The sequence below is a fragment of the Schistosoma mansoni genome, chromosome 1 (assembly GCF_000237925.1).
Source record: "Schistosoma mansoni strain Puerto Rico chromosome 1, complete genome".
Taxonomy (NCBI): domain Eukaryota; kingdom Metazoa; phylum Platyhelminthes; class Trematoda; order Strigeidida; family Schistosomatidae; genus Schistosoma; species Schistosoma mansoni.
Window position 1 is genome coordinate 55,315,646 of NC_031495.1, and position 21,847 is coordinate 55,337,492.

The following is a 21,847-nucleotide window of genomic DNA, read 5'->3' on the forward strand; positions in this document are numbered from 1 at the left end:
CGGTGAAGGTTGAGATTGCTCACTGAAATCAACGGGCAGGGTTAGGCAAGAAGAATCAATAAGGATTCAGAGTCGACAGAAAGCTGCTAGCGCTGTTTTCATATGTCATTGTTTTGGCGCAAGAACAAGGTCATACAAGTCGGTATTCGGATTAGCGATTTTGTCATCTGATAATTAACAAGGGGCGAAAAACAACATTTCTCATATTAATAACTGACAAATTTAATAATTATTTGCTAAGTTTGTCGACAGGAAAAAACCTTGCTGAATTATCTTTAGAATGCTACAGTTTTTATGGAAGATATGTCGTGTGTAGTATTTAATTTAATGTTTAAGTAGTTTTCTGCTAGAAATAAAAGTGGGGGTACTATTAACAACTGGGTAATATTGGTACACCTGTTTCATTCCAGTTAAGGGTACTTACTGTCAGAATAATTGGCCTTCAAATATCTACAAACGATTTTTCACTCGATTTATTTGTAAATGTAATTATTTCATTTATATAAATCTGTTACAAAACATGGGATGCAAACATGAATATTACCACTACTATAAGGTAGATTGACAGTTGGTTATTAAGTAATAACTTGATAGTCAGTTTATTGATCTATCTAAATGTTAAGCACTAGTAACTCACCTGCTGGGTACACTTTTTTCATATTCCAATTGGAATCACATTTTATGTTACTAGTGGCCTGAACTGGTAGGTAGTGTGACATATTAAAGTTGTAAGTGGAATGTTTCAACCACTAAGACATTGCTTTGTTGGTCACATATTTAATAAAATATTATTTTATATTTAGTTGAGAAATTTCAGATATAATTCCCACGCCATTATTATGTTATTGTCTTGAGATGATTTAAAGCTTTCTACAGATTGTTTTTAATCGTCAGTCAGGCTCAGTGGTCTAGAGGTTAAGCATTCGCGCGCGAGATAGAAGATCCTTGATTCGAGTCCCACATGCGGGATCGTGGATGCGCACTGCTAAGGAGTCCCATACTAGGACGAAACGGCCATACAGTGCTTACAGGTTTTCAATAATAGTCTATCTTAGATTGACTCGTGAATTCAGCTTTTGAAATTAAAAACCTATCGAATCTGTTGAAATTTCAGGTTGAATAAACTTTCTCTACCGCTGTTTTTGTTTGGCAATTTACCACGTGGTAATGATTTCAATTTTGTTATCTTAGTGCTATGCTTTACTTCGTTTCTGTTGGTGTATTTGAAAATATATAAAATGTCCTTGTGATGTAATATTTTAACGTAATTCACCTGGAAGTTTAGTTAGTGCTTCATATTTTGTTTAGATTGGCGTATATTTATAGTTAATGAAATTAGTTATTATTCAATTGCCGTTCTCTTTTTTTATGTTTCCCATTTTAAAAAAAAATAGGTGAGGAAGGCACAGGTCTAGGTCCGACGTTAGAATTTTATTCACTTTTGGCCGCTGAACTTCGTCGACGTGATGGTTTAATGTGGGTTACAAATGATTTTACAATGACTACTGAGCAGTCAAGTCATAGTCATTCAGTTCTGCCCACTGTTTCTAGCTCAGCAACCATAGAGCAACATGTTATTTCGAATTCTGGGCAACCTAACTCTATGGATAACGAAATAGATGACATTGATGAAGCAAATATATATGTGAACACACCTTATGGATTGTTTCCTGCTCCATGGCCGGGAGATCAAGTTCCAGAATCAGTTCTTTATCGCTTCTTCATTTTAGGAATAACGGTAGCAAAATGCCTTCAGGTGAATGATCTTATTGTTTGAACTTGTTATTATCTTAGTGTCGAGTGAATTTTTTTCTTATTGATTTTAATATTTTAGCAATTTTAGTAAGATTTTTAAACACTTAATAGATTTATGCGGTAAACGATCAACAAAATAGTCGGTCAACATTAGATTTTTGTATGAATATTCTTCGAATATATAATTACGTCCCTTTTTTAGTAATACGATGTTCTTCTATGTTCTCTTTAATTTATTTCTGTTAATCACCATGTTTGTCGTTAACATAACTTCCAATATTATAGTATAGGGATGCAAATATATATTCTTATAGATAATACTGACTAGTATTGGAGATGGTTGGAAGAGAGTTAAGGGCGGCCAAAACAAAACGTGGCATCAGTGCTTGAAGTCGCTAACCTCTAGTCTGAGCCATGTTGGCAGATGCAGACTACTTAGTTGGAGTCCGCGTGACTATCTTAACCAATGATTTGAGACTCTAGGTGACATGGCTCAGAATCGATCACAATGGCGAAGGTGTATACACTCTTTATCTCCCCTTAAACCTTGAGATTAAAATTGCTTCATAACGTTCTTCCTTCCTATACTATATCCCTATGTACAACCTTTCTTTTATGTACTACCACCACTAAATTAACTACTCATATGAATCCGGTGTTCATCTTGTGCTAACGAGGTATGGCAACTTGGACCGATGCATATATGTGCCTGATCCTACGTTGTAGCTGATTGACCGTTTGCACAATAATACATTTCAAACAGTCAGATAATACATTTACTTGTGAATGCATTTATATGTAAAAACTAATAATGATTAATTAAATATGTTATCAAATAATTATAAAGGGATAACTGGAAGTATAAGAGAAATGAATGACAATATATATGAGATGAATAAGAAGTTATCGCTTCATGTTCGGTCTTAAAATGAATGAAAGATTTCCAGGGCTGATTCAAAATGGTAGAATAAATTGTTTTTTTGTGGATACAAAGAAGGCTTTCATTGTTCAAAGTGCGTTTACTAATCACAGCATTTAAATTACTGTTTTAAAATTCTGAAAAGAAAACTTCCTTGATTCTGCTCTAAACTAATCTGTCAACTTGAATTGTAAAGTTAAAGCTCAACTTTAACACTCACATTTTCTAAACAGTTTTATCAATCTTAGGGGTGAAATAAACCGGAAGGAACTGTATCTAACCTTCTTCGATCTACGAAATCGTGAATGGAAAAATGTGGTAGATTGGTAAACAGACTAACTAAACTTCATATCCGCTTATTATTTGTGTTATCAAACTTTTCTGGAATGTTTCACATTAAATTTTTAAATGTGTAAAGCTTCTTAACCATTGTTCTGCTTTCTTTTTCTGAGTAAATAGATTAATCAAGGGTTAAAAAGCGTTCATTTTCCACTGAATCGAACGAAATGACATAACACAATGCTTCTTTACTTAATAATAGTTTATGCTTAGTTTCATATTTCTATCCATAGATTGAGTAAATATTTGAGATATTGCACTCAGCATTAGATTTTAACAATAAGTAATTAACCTCAAACATGGTAAATTACACCAATAAACTCATCAGTCTCTTTGTTTGCTGGCTGGTCGTATAATTTCACTTTTTCTTTGAAACAAACTGTTCTGTCTATTTCAGTTCACCCTCTAGAAATTTTAGTAATGATAGTTCTCTGGTCCATTTATTTATTTTCATGATATTTAGAATCTTATTAAAATTTTTTTTTCCTAATTTATACACTTATCAGGATAATCGCCGTATTGATTTGCCTTTATCATCACCATTATTGAAACTTCTTTCTACTTACGGTAGTGTTGTCAACACTCACAATTGTAATGATCATGAATTGGAAAAATGTTATTCTGCAACTAGTTCATTGGACAATTCTAAAACAATCAATAATGTAGATTTCTCTGTTCTTTCAGATGTTGAAAGTGCTTTTCAAAATGTTTTATATGGTTATTCTTATTTGAAAAATCAATTAACTTCTATTACTACTAGTACTACTACTGATCAGTTCATTAAAAATCAATTTAATCCAAATGATGATGAAGAGTTTAATTTAGCCTCATTTCTTATCAGTCCACAATATAAACGATTGTATCAATGCTGTGGATCTATTAGTCAGAACAATAATAATAATAACTTACAATCCTCAACACATTGGATTTCAGGTCTGTTAAATTTAAATGATTTTTGTATTATTTATCCGGAACGTGCACAGTTTTTAAAACAAATAACAGAATTTCATCGTCGTAAATCTACGATGTCAAATGGAAATACAAATGAAAAGTGTATTAATGATTTAGCTGTTGAAATTTTTGGTTGTGATCTTACTGATCTTTGTTTATCTATGGAATTTCTTCCATCTTCTAAGGTAAATTTCTGAAAGCAATGTTTTCATTTTTCTCCTTATTTTGTTTCCTTTCATCTGTAATATTGCATTAATCTTATCGAGATTAAGTTATCTTGGCATCTATTATTAAACAAATAGAAAAGTGATTGATCACAGAAACGAAATTAATAACAAGGTACTAGTTAAAATGCTAGTTGAAATGTGTTATATCCAGGATCCGACACTGTTATAACTGGGAAATTTGGGTCTGTTGACACTGTTGGGACTGGGTAGCAAGTTGTTATATCTCTAGAGTCGTCGCTGTTATTTATGTATCGAGTTTCTTCGGTTTTCCGTCTTACTGTTTTTACTTGACAATCGGGGACCACTGTAATTCCTCGATCCTACTGCTAAAGGGAACCACCACAATTCCCACAACTCAAAGCAGGAACACTAAAGGCTGGTGAAACGAAGCTTTGTTGACTGCCCTAAAACACTTCTCAAAACAAGTTTCAAAACTACATGCTTGACCACATTACTGATTTTACACTTGGAGAGATACGTACAGTTATTGTAAAAAGCAATAAATATTGGTCGCCTGAATTAATACAGGGAATAAAACTGCCACGCTAAACGGGAGTGCACACTTGTCACATGGATTGAAATTTATACTAAATTGATACAAGAGAATATTGACTTTCAACTCTCACTCTAAACAAAGTTTACACCAGTCGCGCAGGCCAAAATTCATAATGAGTTGTTACAAAAAGCTTCTACTTGAATAATGTTGCCTCATCTCATCATATTACATTGAATGTATATCAGAATCAATACTTCATCAATCAGTAATGCAGTCACATAGAGTCGACGTTTTTCAGCATATGCATAGAAAATCAATGAAGTTATGCTGGATCGACGAAGATTATGTTTTCAACAATCTCAGCCTTATATTTGTGCATTCAATGCCTCCTAGCTTTAACTGTTCAGCTGAACAACATCACCAACACCTACGTTTTAAATAAAAGTGAGTTTTTCGGTTATTCAACGTGTGCTAAGTCTATCCACCTTGACGACTTTGTTGTTAGTTTCGTCTGTTGATTTTATTATCTTCGTAAATCTTTCTATATACCTATTGATTATCATGTGTGCGTTTGCTCCAGTTGCCACCACTGTATAAACACAACGAGATGAAATTACCAATATGAATTACAGCGTAATAATGTGATTTAATGATATATATATATATATATATATATATATATATATATATATATATCGTATTGTATTGTATTGTATTTAAACCTTTGCCAAACATAGGTCCAGGGTTTTGTTATCGCCTATCTGTAACTTTCTAGCGTGTAAGCACAATAAATGTCTGTTTTAAGAATACATCACTTAATTTTTTTTCTTAATTTCACTCACGTTTTGTTTGTTTAGCTTTTTGGATTTTCATCTTATCCATTGAAAGATGTTTATGATTGGGAAGCAACAATAACAACAACACCAAGAACTACTAATAATTCTACAGAAGAATCATTGCATAAAAATGTGACAGAGAATTCACAATCTATTGTTGCGCCTGTTACAGTTCATAATATTGAAAAATATTTAGAATTAACGTTAGCTTTTTGTTTGGATAAAGGTATTCGTAAACAATTGGATGCATTCAAAGGTATAATTTTGCATTACATTCCAATAATTTTTTACTACTATTATTATCAACTATTTATTGGGTACTGATTAGTATTAGCGACTTTGAGCCATGCTTTAGTTTTGAGGTTTAGTGATACAATAAATTTACCCTAACTGAAGTGCAAGACATTGGATTCTAACTGACGGTTCAGTGGTTAGAATTAAGACGCTTTAATCACTAAGTCACTTCTTCATAACGCTTGTATGGTGTTTATACTTTGATTTCTATGATAGCTTAAAAAAAATAAAGTGTTTACCATTAAGAACCATTCCATTAGGTTATATTGATAAAATACACATAAAACATTGTTTATTATTAGGAAGAGAATAGTTTGTGAAGATATACTGAAACTCAAGAAGCACGAAATATCTCTTCCATCCTAATTAAGAAAACCATCATTATGAAATCTGTATACAGTCGATTTGAATCATAATGATTGGATAAATAGAACAAAGTTCTGAAGAGTGTAGTGGAATCCAATTAATGATGGATCATTTAAGTTGCACAAAAGTACCCAATTATCCTGTAAAATTGGGAAGTCTACAAGTTAAATCAGCAACAGCAATACATGCTATTTTGAATAATCATCAAAGTGATATTAGCAATATCAAAATAATTCAGAAACGCTTTTCCAACCACAAAGAGAGGCGAGTAGCATAGACACAACCTCAGCCCACTACTCCATATTACAAATGCATACATTTTTCATATCCCATCTGGCACACAAATTAATATGGTAATAGGTCATACAAATTCACCCTGATCAAGAATAATTGGATGTTGACATTGACATTGAGACCTATTATAATTTTGATTGTACTAAAAATATTCCGCATTTTTTCATTTGTACTACTTAAACTTGCGTTAATTTAATTCGGTTATTTATTTACTCTGAAGAAGCGGCTTACATTAGGGCATGAAACGTCAAAAATACGATTTTTCCACTCATTGGGATCTAACACCTATTACAGTCTATTTCATTTAAAGTGATATATTATTTTCTTTTCCTGATTATTTTTTCTTTGTAGATGGTTTTGAGCGTGTATTACCACTTCGTTGGTTAGCATTATTTACAGCTACAGAATTAGGTGAATTAATTGCTGGTGATTCAGTAGTTCATTGGACACGTGAAGATCTTCTTGCATATACAGTACCAAGTTTAGGTTTTACTAAACAATCACCAACATATCAAATGTTAATTAATGTATTATGTAATTTTAATTCAACTGAACGTCGTGCTTTCTTACAATTTACTACTGGTTGTTCTAGTCTACCACCAGGTGGTTTAAAAAATCTACATCCACGTTTACGTATTGTACGTAAAGAAATAACAAATAGTGGACCATATCCTAGTGTGAATACATGTGTACATTATTTAAAATTACCAGAATATCAATCAGAGAAAGAATTACGTACACGTTTATTACAAGCAACTAAAGAAATTGGTTTTTATTTGAATTAAATATCTCCATTTATTCTTTTTTTTTAAACTTTTTTTCTTTATTTTTTTTTGAAGAAAACTAAATAAACCAACAAATTTATATTTAATCATTCTACATTGTCTTGTTTTCATGTTTATATTCTACTTGTTACCTTTACATAAAAGTAAAGAATTACCAATAATGAACAGTTAATGGTGACGATGTTGATGACGGCGACGGTGACAACAACCAGTATAGTTTTCCTTTGATAACTTTTATTTTTCTTTCTTCCACAAGATATATATATATATAAATAACCAAAGAAGTTGATTTTCGAAAGCAATGTATCACACTATAATCATAGTAATAATTATGACATGAATATATATAGAATAGTTTGTCAAGGAGAAAAAATTTATAATCTGAAAAAACCGAAATGAATAAATATGATGATGAAGTAGATCATTAGCATGATGCATGATTTCGATTTCCTTTCACACTACTACTACTACTTCACTTCCCACTTACTGACTTTAATTTTATTCATTCATCCCCCCGTATCACCAAATAATAACTTTGATTTTATTTTGTTAGTATGTTACTATTTATGTTTATGCAGTGGTTATTTATTTATTTATTTGTTTATTGGTAATATTTTATTTTGTAATGTAGACACTCCTTGAAGAATTGTGTATTATTTGAGACATTCACATATATTACTGTTATGAAATAAATGTGTTTATTTAATAAACAGTATATAAACAACCATGAGGTGATAGTTTTTTCACATTCCTTCTTCGGGGGGGGGGTTGTTCGTTAGTAAATAACATCTTTTTATAGATGATTTGACTTGATGTTATTAGTTTATTTTGTGGTAATTGGAAGTGACAATCGTACCATCATATTAATACGCTTGGTCTAATAAGTCCTTTGCTGATTGTTAATTATGCTTTTACTAGTGTAGGTGTCTTGTAGAGATTTTTGTTTGGTACTGCGATCACGCACGAACAAACCTAAGCTATATAGCTATTCGTTCCACAACAGTGACTGTTATTATTATCTATCTCATGACTTGGATAATTTAGGTCAGATCTGTTACTGAATTAATGTTGAGGATCATGTATAGGGATTTCAGACTCTAATGAAACGCTACTTCACTTATCTCTGTCCTTTGATTGGTCCTACAGCAGTTATCAGTTCATGATAAAAACCATTTTCATTCGAACGTTAAATAATCATTGATTTTTCTTTCGAAATTTCGTAATATTAGCGAATAATGTAGCCGAAAATAACACCCGACCGTTGCTGCTATTTTAACGTGGTGGTCAGGCTTGCCTATTTTAATCAACCAATCGAGCTTTACTGGTTGGGACAATCATTCCTCAAGGTTCTACCATGCCAGACAGGTCATTTGAAGAGCGGTAGAACTCAGACCCGAAGGCGAAGTCGTACTGCTGACTGTACAGACGTGTGACGGCAGTAAGGTGTTTCCTTCAGACAACCAGCATAACAGCGATGCTGTCTTCCCACAAGGAGGAGTGGGGTTAGAAAAGATCAACACTAAAAATGTGCACCTCGCCTTATCCCACAGATATCCATCTTCGTCGGTAAAGTCTCAACAAGTACGTAGCTAACACAAAAATTATTCACAAAAAGGTCGTATGTGACCGATCTCAAACAGATGTCTCTTGGGTACTGCAGTCACGCTCTCAGGTCAATAAGACCACTCCTAACCTTATTTCCTTTTCAGGTATCTTCAGAAGTTGAAAATGACAAATTCATATATCATTTCTGCTACTTTAATATTAATAATGGTACGGCTGAGAGTGGGGAGAGTCCGCTCTTCCTCTCGAAATGCTCTCACATGGCCACGCGTATATAGCCTCTGTCAGGGAAGTCCTACTCACTGCCTTCTCGTGGTGGGGATGTTGTTTACGAAATTGAGAGGACGAATAGCAAATGTCCGGCGCTTTAACCGGGTTGGTGGACACGGAGAGTTCACCTAGGGGAGTTGGAAAACCCTGATTTCAAACCAATGGTGTACATAGGCTCTAATATCGTGAAGGAACATATGGCGTATGAATCAATCGTTGGTCACCGGCTACCATGGGACTGCATCTTCTCACGATGCTCCACTGCCTTATGGATCAGTCCTTTAGATCAAAGGCTCCGTGTGTGGCACCTTAAGAAAATCACCTGCTTCGGTTTGGGCACCCGGGCAGTATCACAGCCCTCACACAAATCAAATGCGATTTGTGTGGCGCATATATATCTGGTGCTTCTTTTGTACCAATATTTATGTGTTTAAATATATAAATAAAATAATTTTAGTATTTTAAAATGTTTAAATACATCAACAGTATAAAAAAATAAATAAGTAGCGCTAATCCTTAAAATTATTTTGCGAATATCTATACCATAATAATAGTAAATTATGAATGAATGTTTAAGGCCACATATTAAGATTATTTTCTTATCATTATATAATTTATAAGAATTCCTTTGTTTTAATCATTCAACATACATTATGTAGATAAATGTTCTTTTAATTCAAAGATATATTTACTTATATTTTTTATATTCTATTCTGGTTATTACTGTTATATAACTTGATTCATGAATAGAGAATTAATCTTTTTTTTCTATTTTTTTTTGTCTTACTACTTACTACTACATTGAAAATATTAAAAAAAATTTTTTATTGTTTCTAATTTTATTCAACAATTCAGTAGTATATGTGCCAAATTATTGTGAGTCTTAAAAAAAATAAAAACCAAGCAAATATGTTACTTAATCATATAATTAATTAGATAACTTCAAAGAGATAGAAAGCTTTAATAGTTATTCGAAATTAAGCATATGATTATGATCTATTAATTAATCATATCTTTTCTATATCTATTAAAATGTAATGGTATGTAAAGTATTTTTCATAAATAGAAAATAAAAATAATAAAGCAAATGAATCGATGCAATGTATAAATGAATCATTTGTAGATTTTATATAGTTAAAGACCTTAAGAGTAGAGGATACTGGTAAGTTACTAGTATTTGACCACAGATGCCTTAGAAATATTGCTCGCATCTGCTGGGATAACCGGGTAAGTAATAGTAAGGTTAGACATATGGTATTAGGGAATGATGGTTAATCAGTTGTTGAGGTCATGATTCTTCATCGACTGAGATGATTGGGCCACGTGTTACGTATGCCTGAACACCGATTACCACGACGCTCAATGCTGACTAGTGTAGGGGATGGTTGGAAGAAAGTTAGGGATGGCCAAACGAAAACGTGGCATCAGTGCTTGAAGTCACTAACCTCTAGTCTGAGCCATGTTGGTAGATACAGACTACTTAGTTGTGGTCTGCGTGACTATCGTAACCAATGGTTGGAGACTCTAGGTGACATGGCTCAGAATCGATCACAATGGCGAAGGTGTATACACTCTTTATCTCCCCTTAAACCTTGAGATTGAAATTGCTTCATAACGTTCTTCCCTCCTATACTATATCTTTATATACAAACTTTCTTTTATATATTGACACCACTAAACTAACTACTTCTATGAATGCGTTGTTGATCTTGTTGTGTTAACGAGGTATGGCAACTTGGACGGAAGCATATATGTGCCTGGTTCCTACGTTGTAACTGACTGACTGACCTTAAGATATTGGATAATGGGATTGCTCAGTCGTTTAGTTTGAAATTAAGTATAATTTATTAGGTATGTTAAGTTGGTTGATAAGAATATGAATCTTCGTCAACTAGTACTACTGAGGTATATATTTCACCTGCCGTAATCTATCCGAATCTATTATGATAATGTACGAAGAAGTGTATTGGAAGGTGGTTAGAGAGCAACATCAGTCAGTGAAGTTGTTTGTTTTCGGTTTGATTAGCGTTAGAACGTTTATTAACCTTGCTTAGGTCTCAGTTAAAGTGGCATAGTGGTCTCTGTTATGTTGTTGAGTTTTTCTTATGCACAGTTTTAGGTAAATATTCGTGGCGATGTACGACTTAAACAAAACGTTTTACCAATGGTTAGCGTTTGTTCAAAATAGGGTCGCAACTGTAACGTACACATTAGCGTTCTATTTTGTTCTTCGTCATAGTTGTGAGATCCTAATGAAGACCATATTCCTGAATTGCTCCAGATAATAAGTGCTTGATTTGATTTTTTTGAGTGTCTACTTACAGCTAACCAAACGATTTTGTATAGGGAGTTTGTGGACATACTTCGGTTTTTAGTTTACTTCGTGGATCAACTTCAAATAGTCAATCATTCAGAACCAAGAAGCACCTAATATGATGCTTCTTGAGATTTAGATTCCATATTTAATCAATTTATTTGAATGTATAAACAGTGGTACAAGGGGAGTAGACTTATCCCCCGATAGCTATAGCAGAAACGACGTGAACCCTTTTTAAAGATAAGAACAACTATCGACTCATTCCGTAATGTTGAAACACTCTCTAATTGTCAGAACTTTGTAAAAAACTTAGTTGATGTTATTGATTAGCAACCCGTCATCTTCACAGAATATTTCAATCATACCAGACTTCCTGCCATCATTGATTTGGATAAGTTCAAGGAGCATCCTTCATCCTCGGAGCAGCTACTCTTTCCAACTCGTTAGTACGCCCTGACCACCAGGCTTCTCGGTACTTATGCAAGTTTTGCACGATTTGATTACGTAACAATCTTTGTTTATATTCAGATTGGCAAGCAACCGGAGTAGACCGAAAAGCTTTAATGAGTGATAGGGAGCCTAAAGAAACCCGGTGCTTTTAAGCGGGACGTAACATGAAACCTCGAGCGACTTGATATTTCATGGCGTCATGCAACTGTGATCAATTCTTATCTATACTTTTCGGTGGGCTGGTAGCCTAGCTGTGTTTGATATTTAGTTACAACACAAGCTGCAATCAATTTACTGACACCGATACGTCTAGGACGATGAGTTTGTTAGCCATTGAAATGTAAGATAAAATTAGTGCAAACAAGGGCATGATCAGAGTCTAGATAAGCACTTCAAAGGGAGCGGCAGTCTTGTACACACACATGCCAATGGTAGCTGTTCTCGACGTATTTAATCTAAGTCCTGGTTTCAGATGCAGAAAGAGGACAACACACGTAACTGAATTTTAATGAGGCTCCAGTCGATTAGTGCTGCCTCAGCTAAAGCGCTTGGCGCGACTTCAACTCCAGTAAAACCAGACGAAGATGACACAGGGCCTCCGGATAAACGCAAGTGAAACAAGTTTTCCGAAGAGACAGATGGAGAGTGAATTTGTAGTACTTCACCAGAGTCGTGAGTAGGTATATAAAAAATAAAACCAAATAATTGTTAATGCGGTTCGTGTGAATTCGAATCATAGCGAGAATAATTTTTTCCAGTTGCAATCACCATTCACTTCGTGTGTGGGCTGAGATACTGCCTATGCGCTGAAAAGTAAGCAGGTGGTTTTCTTAGCGGGCACACCCGGAGCCTTTGACTTAGATGTCTACAAAGTAATGGAGCAACGTTAGTAGATGCAGTCTCATGGTAGTCAGTGACCGACAATAGGTTCATACTCCATTCAGTTCCCCAGGATCCCGAAGCCTTTGTACACCATCGGTTTGGAATCAGGGTTTTCCAAGTCCTGTAGGTGGATCCTTCGTACCCATTAACCCGATTTCAGCCCTGAACATTCATATTTTGTCTTCTTTTTATTTCGTAAACAACACCCTAGCTACAAGAAGGTAGTGAGTAGGACTTCCCCGACAGTGACTGTATACGTGTGGCCATGTTAGACCATTTCGAGAGGGAGAGTGGGCTCTCTTCGTCCCCAACCGTGAAGGAGCATTTGCGGGCGAGATTTCATAAATTAATCATGTATGGAACCCAGTATTTTCAGAGATATCAGCAAGTACCTAATCTTTAGATGATTGGGTCGGATTTCAACGTTTAATATTTCTAAATTTGGTTAGGTGTTGTCACTATATAACACCACCCGTCGCCATCGGTGGTACCTATCTTTCGCCTATATTAGGTCGAAACAGTTGTCCAGCACAGTAAGTTTTTATCTGTTATTGAGCTAGATTTAGTCTATGATGTAATTTACTATTGAACAATCTCCATATAGATCATTTGATAATAACCGTGTGCTTACAGCGAATAAATGCAAAAAACGGATGTTTTTGTTCATTTCATAATAAAACCTTCTTCATAATCTGGTTTTATGAATTTCTCTATTCAAGTTGATCAGGAATTCGAATGACGAATAATTACTGGGCCCGAATTCAGACTGTTTTGGTTACTATCGCATCTGCAATGCCAATTTATGTTTTGTATCGATATTAGGCTATTTTCCGACAGAATAGAACCGAGATATGTAATATTTTGTGTTGTTTTAATCCAGTATTATCATTGTCAACTCCTTAAAGATATACGTATATATCTTAGACTGCTTTCTCAAAGATACAGTTCTATTGTTTTTTATGCCGCAACTGATTGAAGTGAATTTCAATTATTTACCTACAGCTTTCGTTTTCGCTTCTTGAAATTTATGAAAAAAGAATGATGGTGTGAAAGTCCTAAAACTGAGTTCATTGAAAGTTAAAGTAACTATTTCATGAACCAATTATCAATTCACTTACTCATTCCAATAATTTTCTCAATTAATCGGGGTTTTATTTAAAATGTTAGCAAGTCGAAAGTTACTCATTAGGCAGGAGATGAAGGAATTTCGTGTAATTAAATAGCACCCATTTATCAAAATAAGCGATGACCTCATTGAGGAAATTAGGAAAAAACGTTAAAGAAATCACCGAATTGCATCATGAAGCAATCCCTAACTTGGAATCCGAAAGGGAAGCGGAAAAGAGGAAGGCCAACAAACACATTACGCCGGGAAATAGAAGTAGATATGAAAAGGATGGATAACAACTGGAAAGAACTGGAAATGATTGCCCAGGACAGGGTTGGATGGAGAATGCTGGTGGGCAGTCTATGCTCCTCCACTAGGAGTGATAGGTGTAAGTAAGTGATTGAGACTGTAATATCTGATAGAATAAGTTGAAATTTTTTGGGGGAAGGGGAACACTATTTTCATTGAAATATTTGCTATTATTTACTAAATTAAACTTACTACTTACTTGCGCCTGTTACTCCCAATAAAGCATAGGCCGCCAACCAGTATTCTCCAACTCATACTAAATTAAAACTTAAATTAATTCAACATTGTATTTGATAATTATTTCTAAATCTTTTTTTCCTCGAAAATGTAAAATGTTACTCTTTAATTTTATTCTTAATCTAGTACTATTATTGAGACAAATGATTGAATCATTTTATCCTTATGATCTATTTTCAGTTGAAACATATAGAATGAATAAAGCTATACTGATGATATTACAATCGAATTACATATCAAAGATTTTACTTTTTACAATAACAAACAATGAAAGTTTGATGCTTTCATTAAGATGACATCTTCATCAGTATAAGGATTATTATTATTATTATTATTATTATTATTAATAATGATTATATTTTCATTATACTGTTGATTCATTTTGAGAATATCATAATTGAGGTAACTGTAATTCTAATCATTTATTAAATTGATATATTACATGTTATATAATAGAATAAGTACCTTTATTTGTTTCTATGATGAATGTATATGTGTGTATAGTTATTGCATAGAAAAAAATAAAAAAAAATAATAATGTGATGAAATCATGATAATTTAATTTGATTGGTTGATCAGTCTCTATAGCCTCATCTTCTTTTTTTTTCATTTTCTTATCATTTTTTTTTCAGTGAAATATATTTTACAACATGATTCAATGAATAGTTGATAAGTAGATATGCTTTCTTTTTTGTATAATTGAGATCCTTTTTAACTAACTGTATGAATGTGTATATTATATATATGCATACCACATATGTATAGATATAATTGCCGAGATTTAGATATGTATGTTTGTGTATATGTACTATTTGTTGATTGGTTTTATAAAGTATATTTTATTTATTCTTATAGAGTACACTTTCATTTACGTTTTACTATTAAAAGCATTGAAATTCATAATAATATAAAGTATTAAAGTACCAGTGTACTCATTATTATTATTATCATTCAATAAAGGTAATCTGAACACTTATCTAATAGACTTAAATTTTCTCATTGCTTACAATAACACATTAATATTAAATATTTTAAATATTGTTTTACATTTGAGATGGTGGAGAAGACTTGTAGTTCAGGTGGATGATTTTGATGTAGGTTTGTTCTCTGAGCAGGATGGTTTGGTCGTGGAGCTTTCATCGTCCTTCTGAATGACATCATCAGCACAAACTTCGGGTAGAAGAAGCACCACGACCAAACCATCCAGCTCAGAGAACAAACGTACATCAAAATTGTTTTACATTTTTAATTATTTACTTAATAAAAATAAACATTTTTTTTTGCTCCATTTTTATATTCAAGTACTTTGGAAAACAAAATATAGGCAAAAATGGAACCATTTGTACAAGTATTCTTTGCTATTGATAGAGATGGAACTGAAACTATCACAGTAGAAGAATTGAAAAAGTATGTTGCTGAAAATAAACTTGATGATATGATGGTTACAGTAAGTTAATTAATTAATTTATTACATATTTATACAAAATATATTGTTTATGTAAGATTTTTGAAGCAAGTTGAAAGTTTTGTAAGCAAAGATGGATAGTAGCTAGTAGTGGAATCCAGTTTGACGCGCGTTTCGTCCTATTTGGGACTTGTCAGCTGAATGTACCTACATCTCAAAGTTGGTGTTCACTCTGGGACTCGAACCCAGTACCTTTCGCTTCAAAGTTGAAAGTTTGTTTTTTATTTGATTACTGTTTAAGGCTAAAAAGAAACAATTGTATTGATTCTGAGCATTCTGGGATACTTACGTAATGCATTCTATCTAGTAACAAAAACAACAATAAAATTTAATATAGATTGATTTAATTTGATATAAGGAAGTATTGAAGTTGTATATTAACTTTCGATAAAACTATATATATATATTCGTTAATTGTCTTGCATCAACTCGGTGCCCAAATACTGTGAAACTATTCCCTCTAATTTAAACGAAAGTTCTTATATATCTATAGAACTTTTAATATTATATCAACCCTTAACTTAAAATGTAACTCGGTCTTATAAGTACATAGATTGATATGACATATCTTATTGCACTCATCATTTTGACTTACATGTCTTATATATATGATATACCAATTGGAAATATTAAAAACAAAAACCAAAGGAGAAATCAATATTTTGAGTAATTTTTAATGTTTATATTGGTTTTTTTTTCAATATATGAGTGATTGATAGATTGACTGCGTCTTCTAATGTATTCTAACAATACCGCTATTTTCATTGTTAAGTCTATATGATAGAAAATTGATGCGTAGAGTAACTACTGATAGATATGTTTATGCTATGCTTACAATGAATAGTAAACATTATTCGACATTGATTATAGATCTATGGATGGAATTCGATTACATTTGAACCATTATTTCATTAAAATTAAGCTGTACGTAGTATGTTTTTATTCAACTCCGAAACGAAATAACCAAGTTAGTCATTTAGATAATTAAATCTATAAAACGTAACAATAAATATTAATAGTGGAACTATCTACAAACTAGATGTAAATGTAATTGGTACTACACGTTTTCCAGGATGAAATTGTAGTATGGAACTTATTTTCAGTAGAAATATAGTGATTCATATTTTTATATCAGAATTATTACAACATGTTTGACCAGTATTTTAATATTTATTACAGTAATAACTAAATTAATTAATATCTTGGTAACTACAATATTATGTTTTCTGGTTCCACCTGGTAACCGTTACTCAGTCCTACAAATTGCAAGCCTTAAAATGAACAAGTGAATAATAATATCACTCAATGTGGTACTGTATGACAGGGTTTCAGTAACATAATGCATATCACACTGTTCAATACTACAAATATACATTAGTGATTATTGTTAACTAGAATATAATGTATGTTGTGATTTTTATCCTGATTGCTTGCAAATCCCTTACCAAGCTGTACAATAGTTTCTAATGCGTTGTTGAATCACTCTTCACAAACTTACGAGAATACACTTGACTATTTTACAGATAGTTTTGTGTTAATACGTATATTATTGCATAATCATTCTTTGTAATAAGAAACTTTTAGTTACCATTATGAATTGGTATTCTAATCATGATTAAACATTCTAGTTGCATTCAACCTTTTTTAAAAAAAACCCTTTAGTCTTTTTTCTATTAGGATTGAGAGTAACGGTATAAAAAACGCAAACTTAAGACCGATACAGTTTGTTATACGCTGTAAAAAGAAAAAAAAGGGAAAAAATTACCACTTAAAGAGAGAGAAAATGAAACTAAGGATAATTGATTTGAATTGGTTAACGTATTAGTTAACTTCGGACTATTATTGTAGATAGAAAAAAGTTGATTTGTTCAAATTCTTAGTATTATTTGCATTTTGTTTTTTTTTGGGAGGGGGAGTTAGGGGTTGGGGTTGAATTCATACTTGTTTGCTTTTTAATTTGTACTTGTCATATGTAAAATCATGACAATGAAAACCAAGCTCAACTCTTAATGCTATTTTTCCAAATAAAAGATGTTCCCAATACAGTATATTGGTAAAGATTTTTCTCAGAAATAAAGTCGCTGATTTTAGTTCGATAAAGTAGATGTCAGATTGAAAAAGGGCAAAACAAATATTTTGTTATCAGAAGGGGTTTTTGCGCTTCCAGATTTTCCCTGGTAGTCTAACTTCAATGGACTCACGCTTTCAACTATGAAAATATTTTGTGATATATATATATATATATATATATATATATACGAAGTGAAAGTAACACTGAATAAAGTTTGGGTATATTATTTGAAAAAAAAACGTAATTCATTAGCTACTGTACCTGATTATTAGTTACGGAGCAAAAGACTCAAGGGAAATGCATAATATCAGGTATGATATCATTACATAATACAGTAATACGTTCGAAATACAAACCGTAAAGTCATACATTCTGTGAAAAAATAATGATCTCTAATTACTATTACGATACAATGAAAGCATAGTCTAAGAATATGGCATAACTAGAAAATGATTGACACTTATTTTTTACTAAAGATGATTATTTCATTTAGTACAGTATAAAATGATTGAATTAGTGAATTAGATTTATTTTAAATGATGAAACACTGCGACTTTCATCTCGTTTCATCGTTAGCATAATTATCACACAACGAAATCGATGGATACCATTAGTTTATACTTTTGGATATATTTCGTATTGAAACGAAACTACTGATGTAGTGCTTGGTACTTCTGTTTTTAATGAATCTCCAATTGGAATCAGTTTTGCAATGGAAATTTTTTTCAAATTGTATTAAAAGACTTGATGAAGTCACTTTTATAAAATAGAAGATAAACTACTATCCAAAAATTTAATGATATAATAAACTTTCATAGTGTTTAGTTGACAGTTTGTATATGTATATTATAAGGCGTCAGTTTCTCAAATCTAAACTAATCTAAACTCATAAACAATTTTTTTAATGAATTTCCTATTTCCTTTTATTTGATGATTTCCTATCTTTTAGAAATGGAAATCATTATTTGATCCCAAAGGTACTGGAAGAATAACATTTAAAACTTTTTGTGATGTATTGGGTTTGAGTCCTGCACAAGCGTAAGTTATATTCATTAGTCTGTAGATGCAATCAATTTACTTTTCTTGTTCAGTATTCATTACCAGTGCAACTGAATGCTAATTGTTTTAGACATTTAGGAAATTATATCTTTTTTCTGTATTAAATCATTAGCAGGATGTATCTTCAATATAGTAGGGCTCACAACTCGGGTAATAACTACATTTATTGATCAATGACTAGTAACTAAATTCATATCTAAATTGTAATATGACTGAGATTCATCAGTATTGTTTGAGAATATCTGAGATAACAACTTAGTGTATGAGAATATAAGTCATGTAAATTAATAAGTTCATCACGACTTGATCGATAGGTTGAGCAACATGATAAGATAAAATGTTGTAATTGAAATTAAATGTAATCAGTAGTTTAGTTAATTACAACATCAAATTTGAAATAGTTTCTCTTTTAAATACTATCATTCATAAGATGTAATATATAGTTACATGACAGTATAGTTTTAAGAAGTAGTCGGATAACGATTTATTAAGTATATATCTTAAGTGCTTTAATATGTGCGAACTGTTAAAATAATTTAAAATCAGATGTAAAAATCAACAATAAACGAATTGATGCTGTTAATGTTCAACTATATTCTTTCTTACTGAATAAAATGACTAGAAACCTAGTTGTTCTTCACAAGCATTATAAACAAAGATGGATAATGGCTAGCAGTGGAACCCAGGACACGCGTTTCGTCCTATTTGGGACTCATCAGCTGGATGTTCCTACATCTCAGAGTTGATATTCACTCTGGGAAGCGAAAACAGTACCATTCGCTTCAAAAGCAATCTCAAGCGGCTATCAGGACTCAGTAGCTGAGTGGATAACGCGATAGGAAAATTTCAAACAAACAATACCAAGTGAATCTAGTTGTTCTTCGTCTACAATCTTACAAATGTGCTTTGTTATGAGTTTATAGAACTGTTTTAATCAAATATGAACAACGATAGACTGACGAATAGTTATTTCATTTTTGTACTGCCACCACTGAACAGGGAATTCAATATAATAGGAATTAACAGTGTATATTTTGATATCAATTCAGTATATGATATCTCATTATTCTTATTCTGAACTGTTATTCACGGCCTATCAATTTAGTAAACTTTGGTTTAGGAAATATATTTTTTGAAATAGTCCCGTGGTATCATGTTTTTGTAAATGGTGAATCTTCTTTTACTGTTCTCTCTCTCCGTTTCGATCTACAGAGTAGCCATGAAAACACAACATCAGCAAGCATCTTCATTGAAACTTCATCCAGATGTTGTTGTAATCTATGAACAACTTCCATTAGATAGACAAGTCGCTATTAGTAATAAAGCAATTGAACTATTAACATCTTCAAAGAAATTCGATGAGAAAGATCAAGCTGTTCAATTGAAACAATGGTTAGATATCACTTATGGTAAAGCATGGCACATTGTCATAGTTAAAGGATCATTTTGGAGTAGTTATTCACATAGTGCTAATAAATGTTTTATATTTCGTGTACGTGATGTATCTTATCTTGTATGGAGAACACCAGATGAAGAAATAACCAGTGCATAAATAAATAATTAGATAACTTGAAGAGAAACAAACAATTTAAAAAGATAGTTAACAGTAAATGCTTTGTTAAAACATATGAAAACCAATATTATTATGATAAAGATAAAATACAGGGATAATTACTTTTTCTTAAATTTTGTCTTTAAAAGAATATGATTCTTTAAATTATTTGTTTTAATGCTTATTTGATTGAAAATATTAAGAGATAACTTGTATCTAGCCGAAATAATAACATTAATCGTCAAGTGAAGCTGATATTTTGTTGGATGGATTTGGTGTTTAATTTGAAGGTGAAATTCATTGTGAATAAAGACTGAGTGGGGTACTATTGAAAACAAGAAAGTGTTGGATAGTTGTTCCCTCCTAGTTTGAAATTATACAGGATTGGAAACTCCTGATCCTACCAAGGATCTAACCAATAACTTTCTAGTCTCTCATTCAGCTTGTTGGACTTAATCCCCTGATCAAATGTGATAGTATGTATTGTCAACTTTAGTCGATCACCACTGTAGCACAGATTTTATCATGTCATTAATAACAGTTAGATCATTAAAATTGTAGATCAGGACTATTTCATGCAAAATCAGTAGTCTGTGCATAATGCATTCCACCACAAGACCTGATTCCTCTTGGAGTGTCTACTGAAAGATTTGCGCGTGCATAAAACAATAAAATAATTGTCCATTGCTGTAGGCTTCCGCCTGGTACACTAAGTAATCTAAATCTGAGACAAAAACTGCCTTTCTTCTGTTTTAGAGATACATATTATACCTTTAAGATAGTGGTATTTTTCAGAGTAAATTCTTTTTAGCTTAAAATGAACCTGACAATGTTTCTGATAATTATATCCACAGAATTGTTCAGTTTTTCTTTGAAACATCAAAGCTTCGTTCATTTGTACGGTTGACAGTTAAACGTTTCTGTATTTAAAATAGTCTCAAAAGTATCTTAATCAGATTAACATAGCTTTTTCTTAGAGTGATAGTATGGAGTTTAGGAAGCTTCAATAAAACAATTTTTACATCATAAACTCCATTGGTAGTTGTTGTCGAAATTCAATGGTTTTACAGATCACTGGAAGACTTTATATGTTAGCTTGTAAAGCTCGATGGCCGGAATTGAAGCCCTTAGGAAGCATCAGGTCCTTTCATTTGTAGATGAGCACTACTGGTGATTCCAAGCTTGTTCGATGGGTGTCTGTTGTTTACTTCTTCTAGTCACCTAACGTTATGCAAAATGTACGCCAAATGACACATAATGTAACTATATTTTGTTTCATTTTGGCCTGTTTGAGCTAATGAC

General features: G+C 32.3%; 2 protein-coding genes across 2 annotated transcripts in view; both read left to right on the plus strand.

Moving 5' to 3' along the window:
• Smp_169180 (hypothetical protein) overlaps positions 1 to 7,262 on the plus strand; it is a gene marked incomplete at its 3' end in the record, with an annotated part of 53,525 nt that extends 46,263 nt beyond the window's left edge. The window contains exons 28-32 of the mRNA XM_018794908.1: positions 1,395 to 1,756; positions 3,520 to 3,604; positions 3,947 to 4,149; positions 5,545 to 5,779; positions 6,829 to 7,262. Coding sequence (XP_018649274.1) covers positions 1,395 to 1,756; positions 3,520 to 3,604; positions 3,947 to 4,149; positions 5,545 to 5,779; positions 6,829 to 7,262 — 1,319 coding nt within the window. The remainder of the gene's footprint in view (positions 1 to 1,394; positions 1,757 to 3,519; positions 3,605 to 3,946; positions 4,150 to 5,544; positions 5,780 to 6,828) is intronic.
• Positions 7,263 to 15,212: 7,950 nt separating this feature from the next.
• Positions 15,213 to 20,788, plus strand: Smp_086530 (putative tegumental protein Sm 20.8). Its single transcript, XM_018794910.1, has 4 exons — positions 15,213 to 15,358; positions 15,701 to 15,845; positions 18,884 to 18,972; positions 20,206 to 20,788. The coding sequence occupies exons 2-4, from the start codon at positions 15,729 to 15,731 to the stop codon at positions 20,543 to 20,545; spliced, it is 546 nt and encodes a 181-aa protein (XP_018649275.1). The 5' UTR covers positions 15,213 to 15,358; positions 15,701 to 15,728; the 3' UTR covers positions 20,546 to 20,788.
• Positions 20,789 to 21,847: the final 1,059 nt, after the last annotated feature.

Coding starts and splice junctions, on each gene's coding strand:
- Smp_086530 (XM_018794910.1), top strand. CDS start 15,729: ATGGAACCATTTGTACAAGTATTCTTTGCTATTGATAGAGATGGAACT. Junction 15,846..18,883: donor TTGATGATATGATGGTTACA/GTAAGTTAATTA, acceptor CCTATCTTTTAG/AAATGGAAATCATTATTTGA. Junction 18,973..20,205: donor GGTTTGAGTCCTGCACAAGC/GTAAGTTATATT, acceptor TTCGATCTACAG/AGTAGCCATGAAAACACAAC.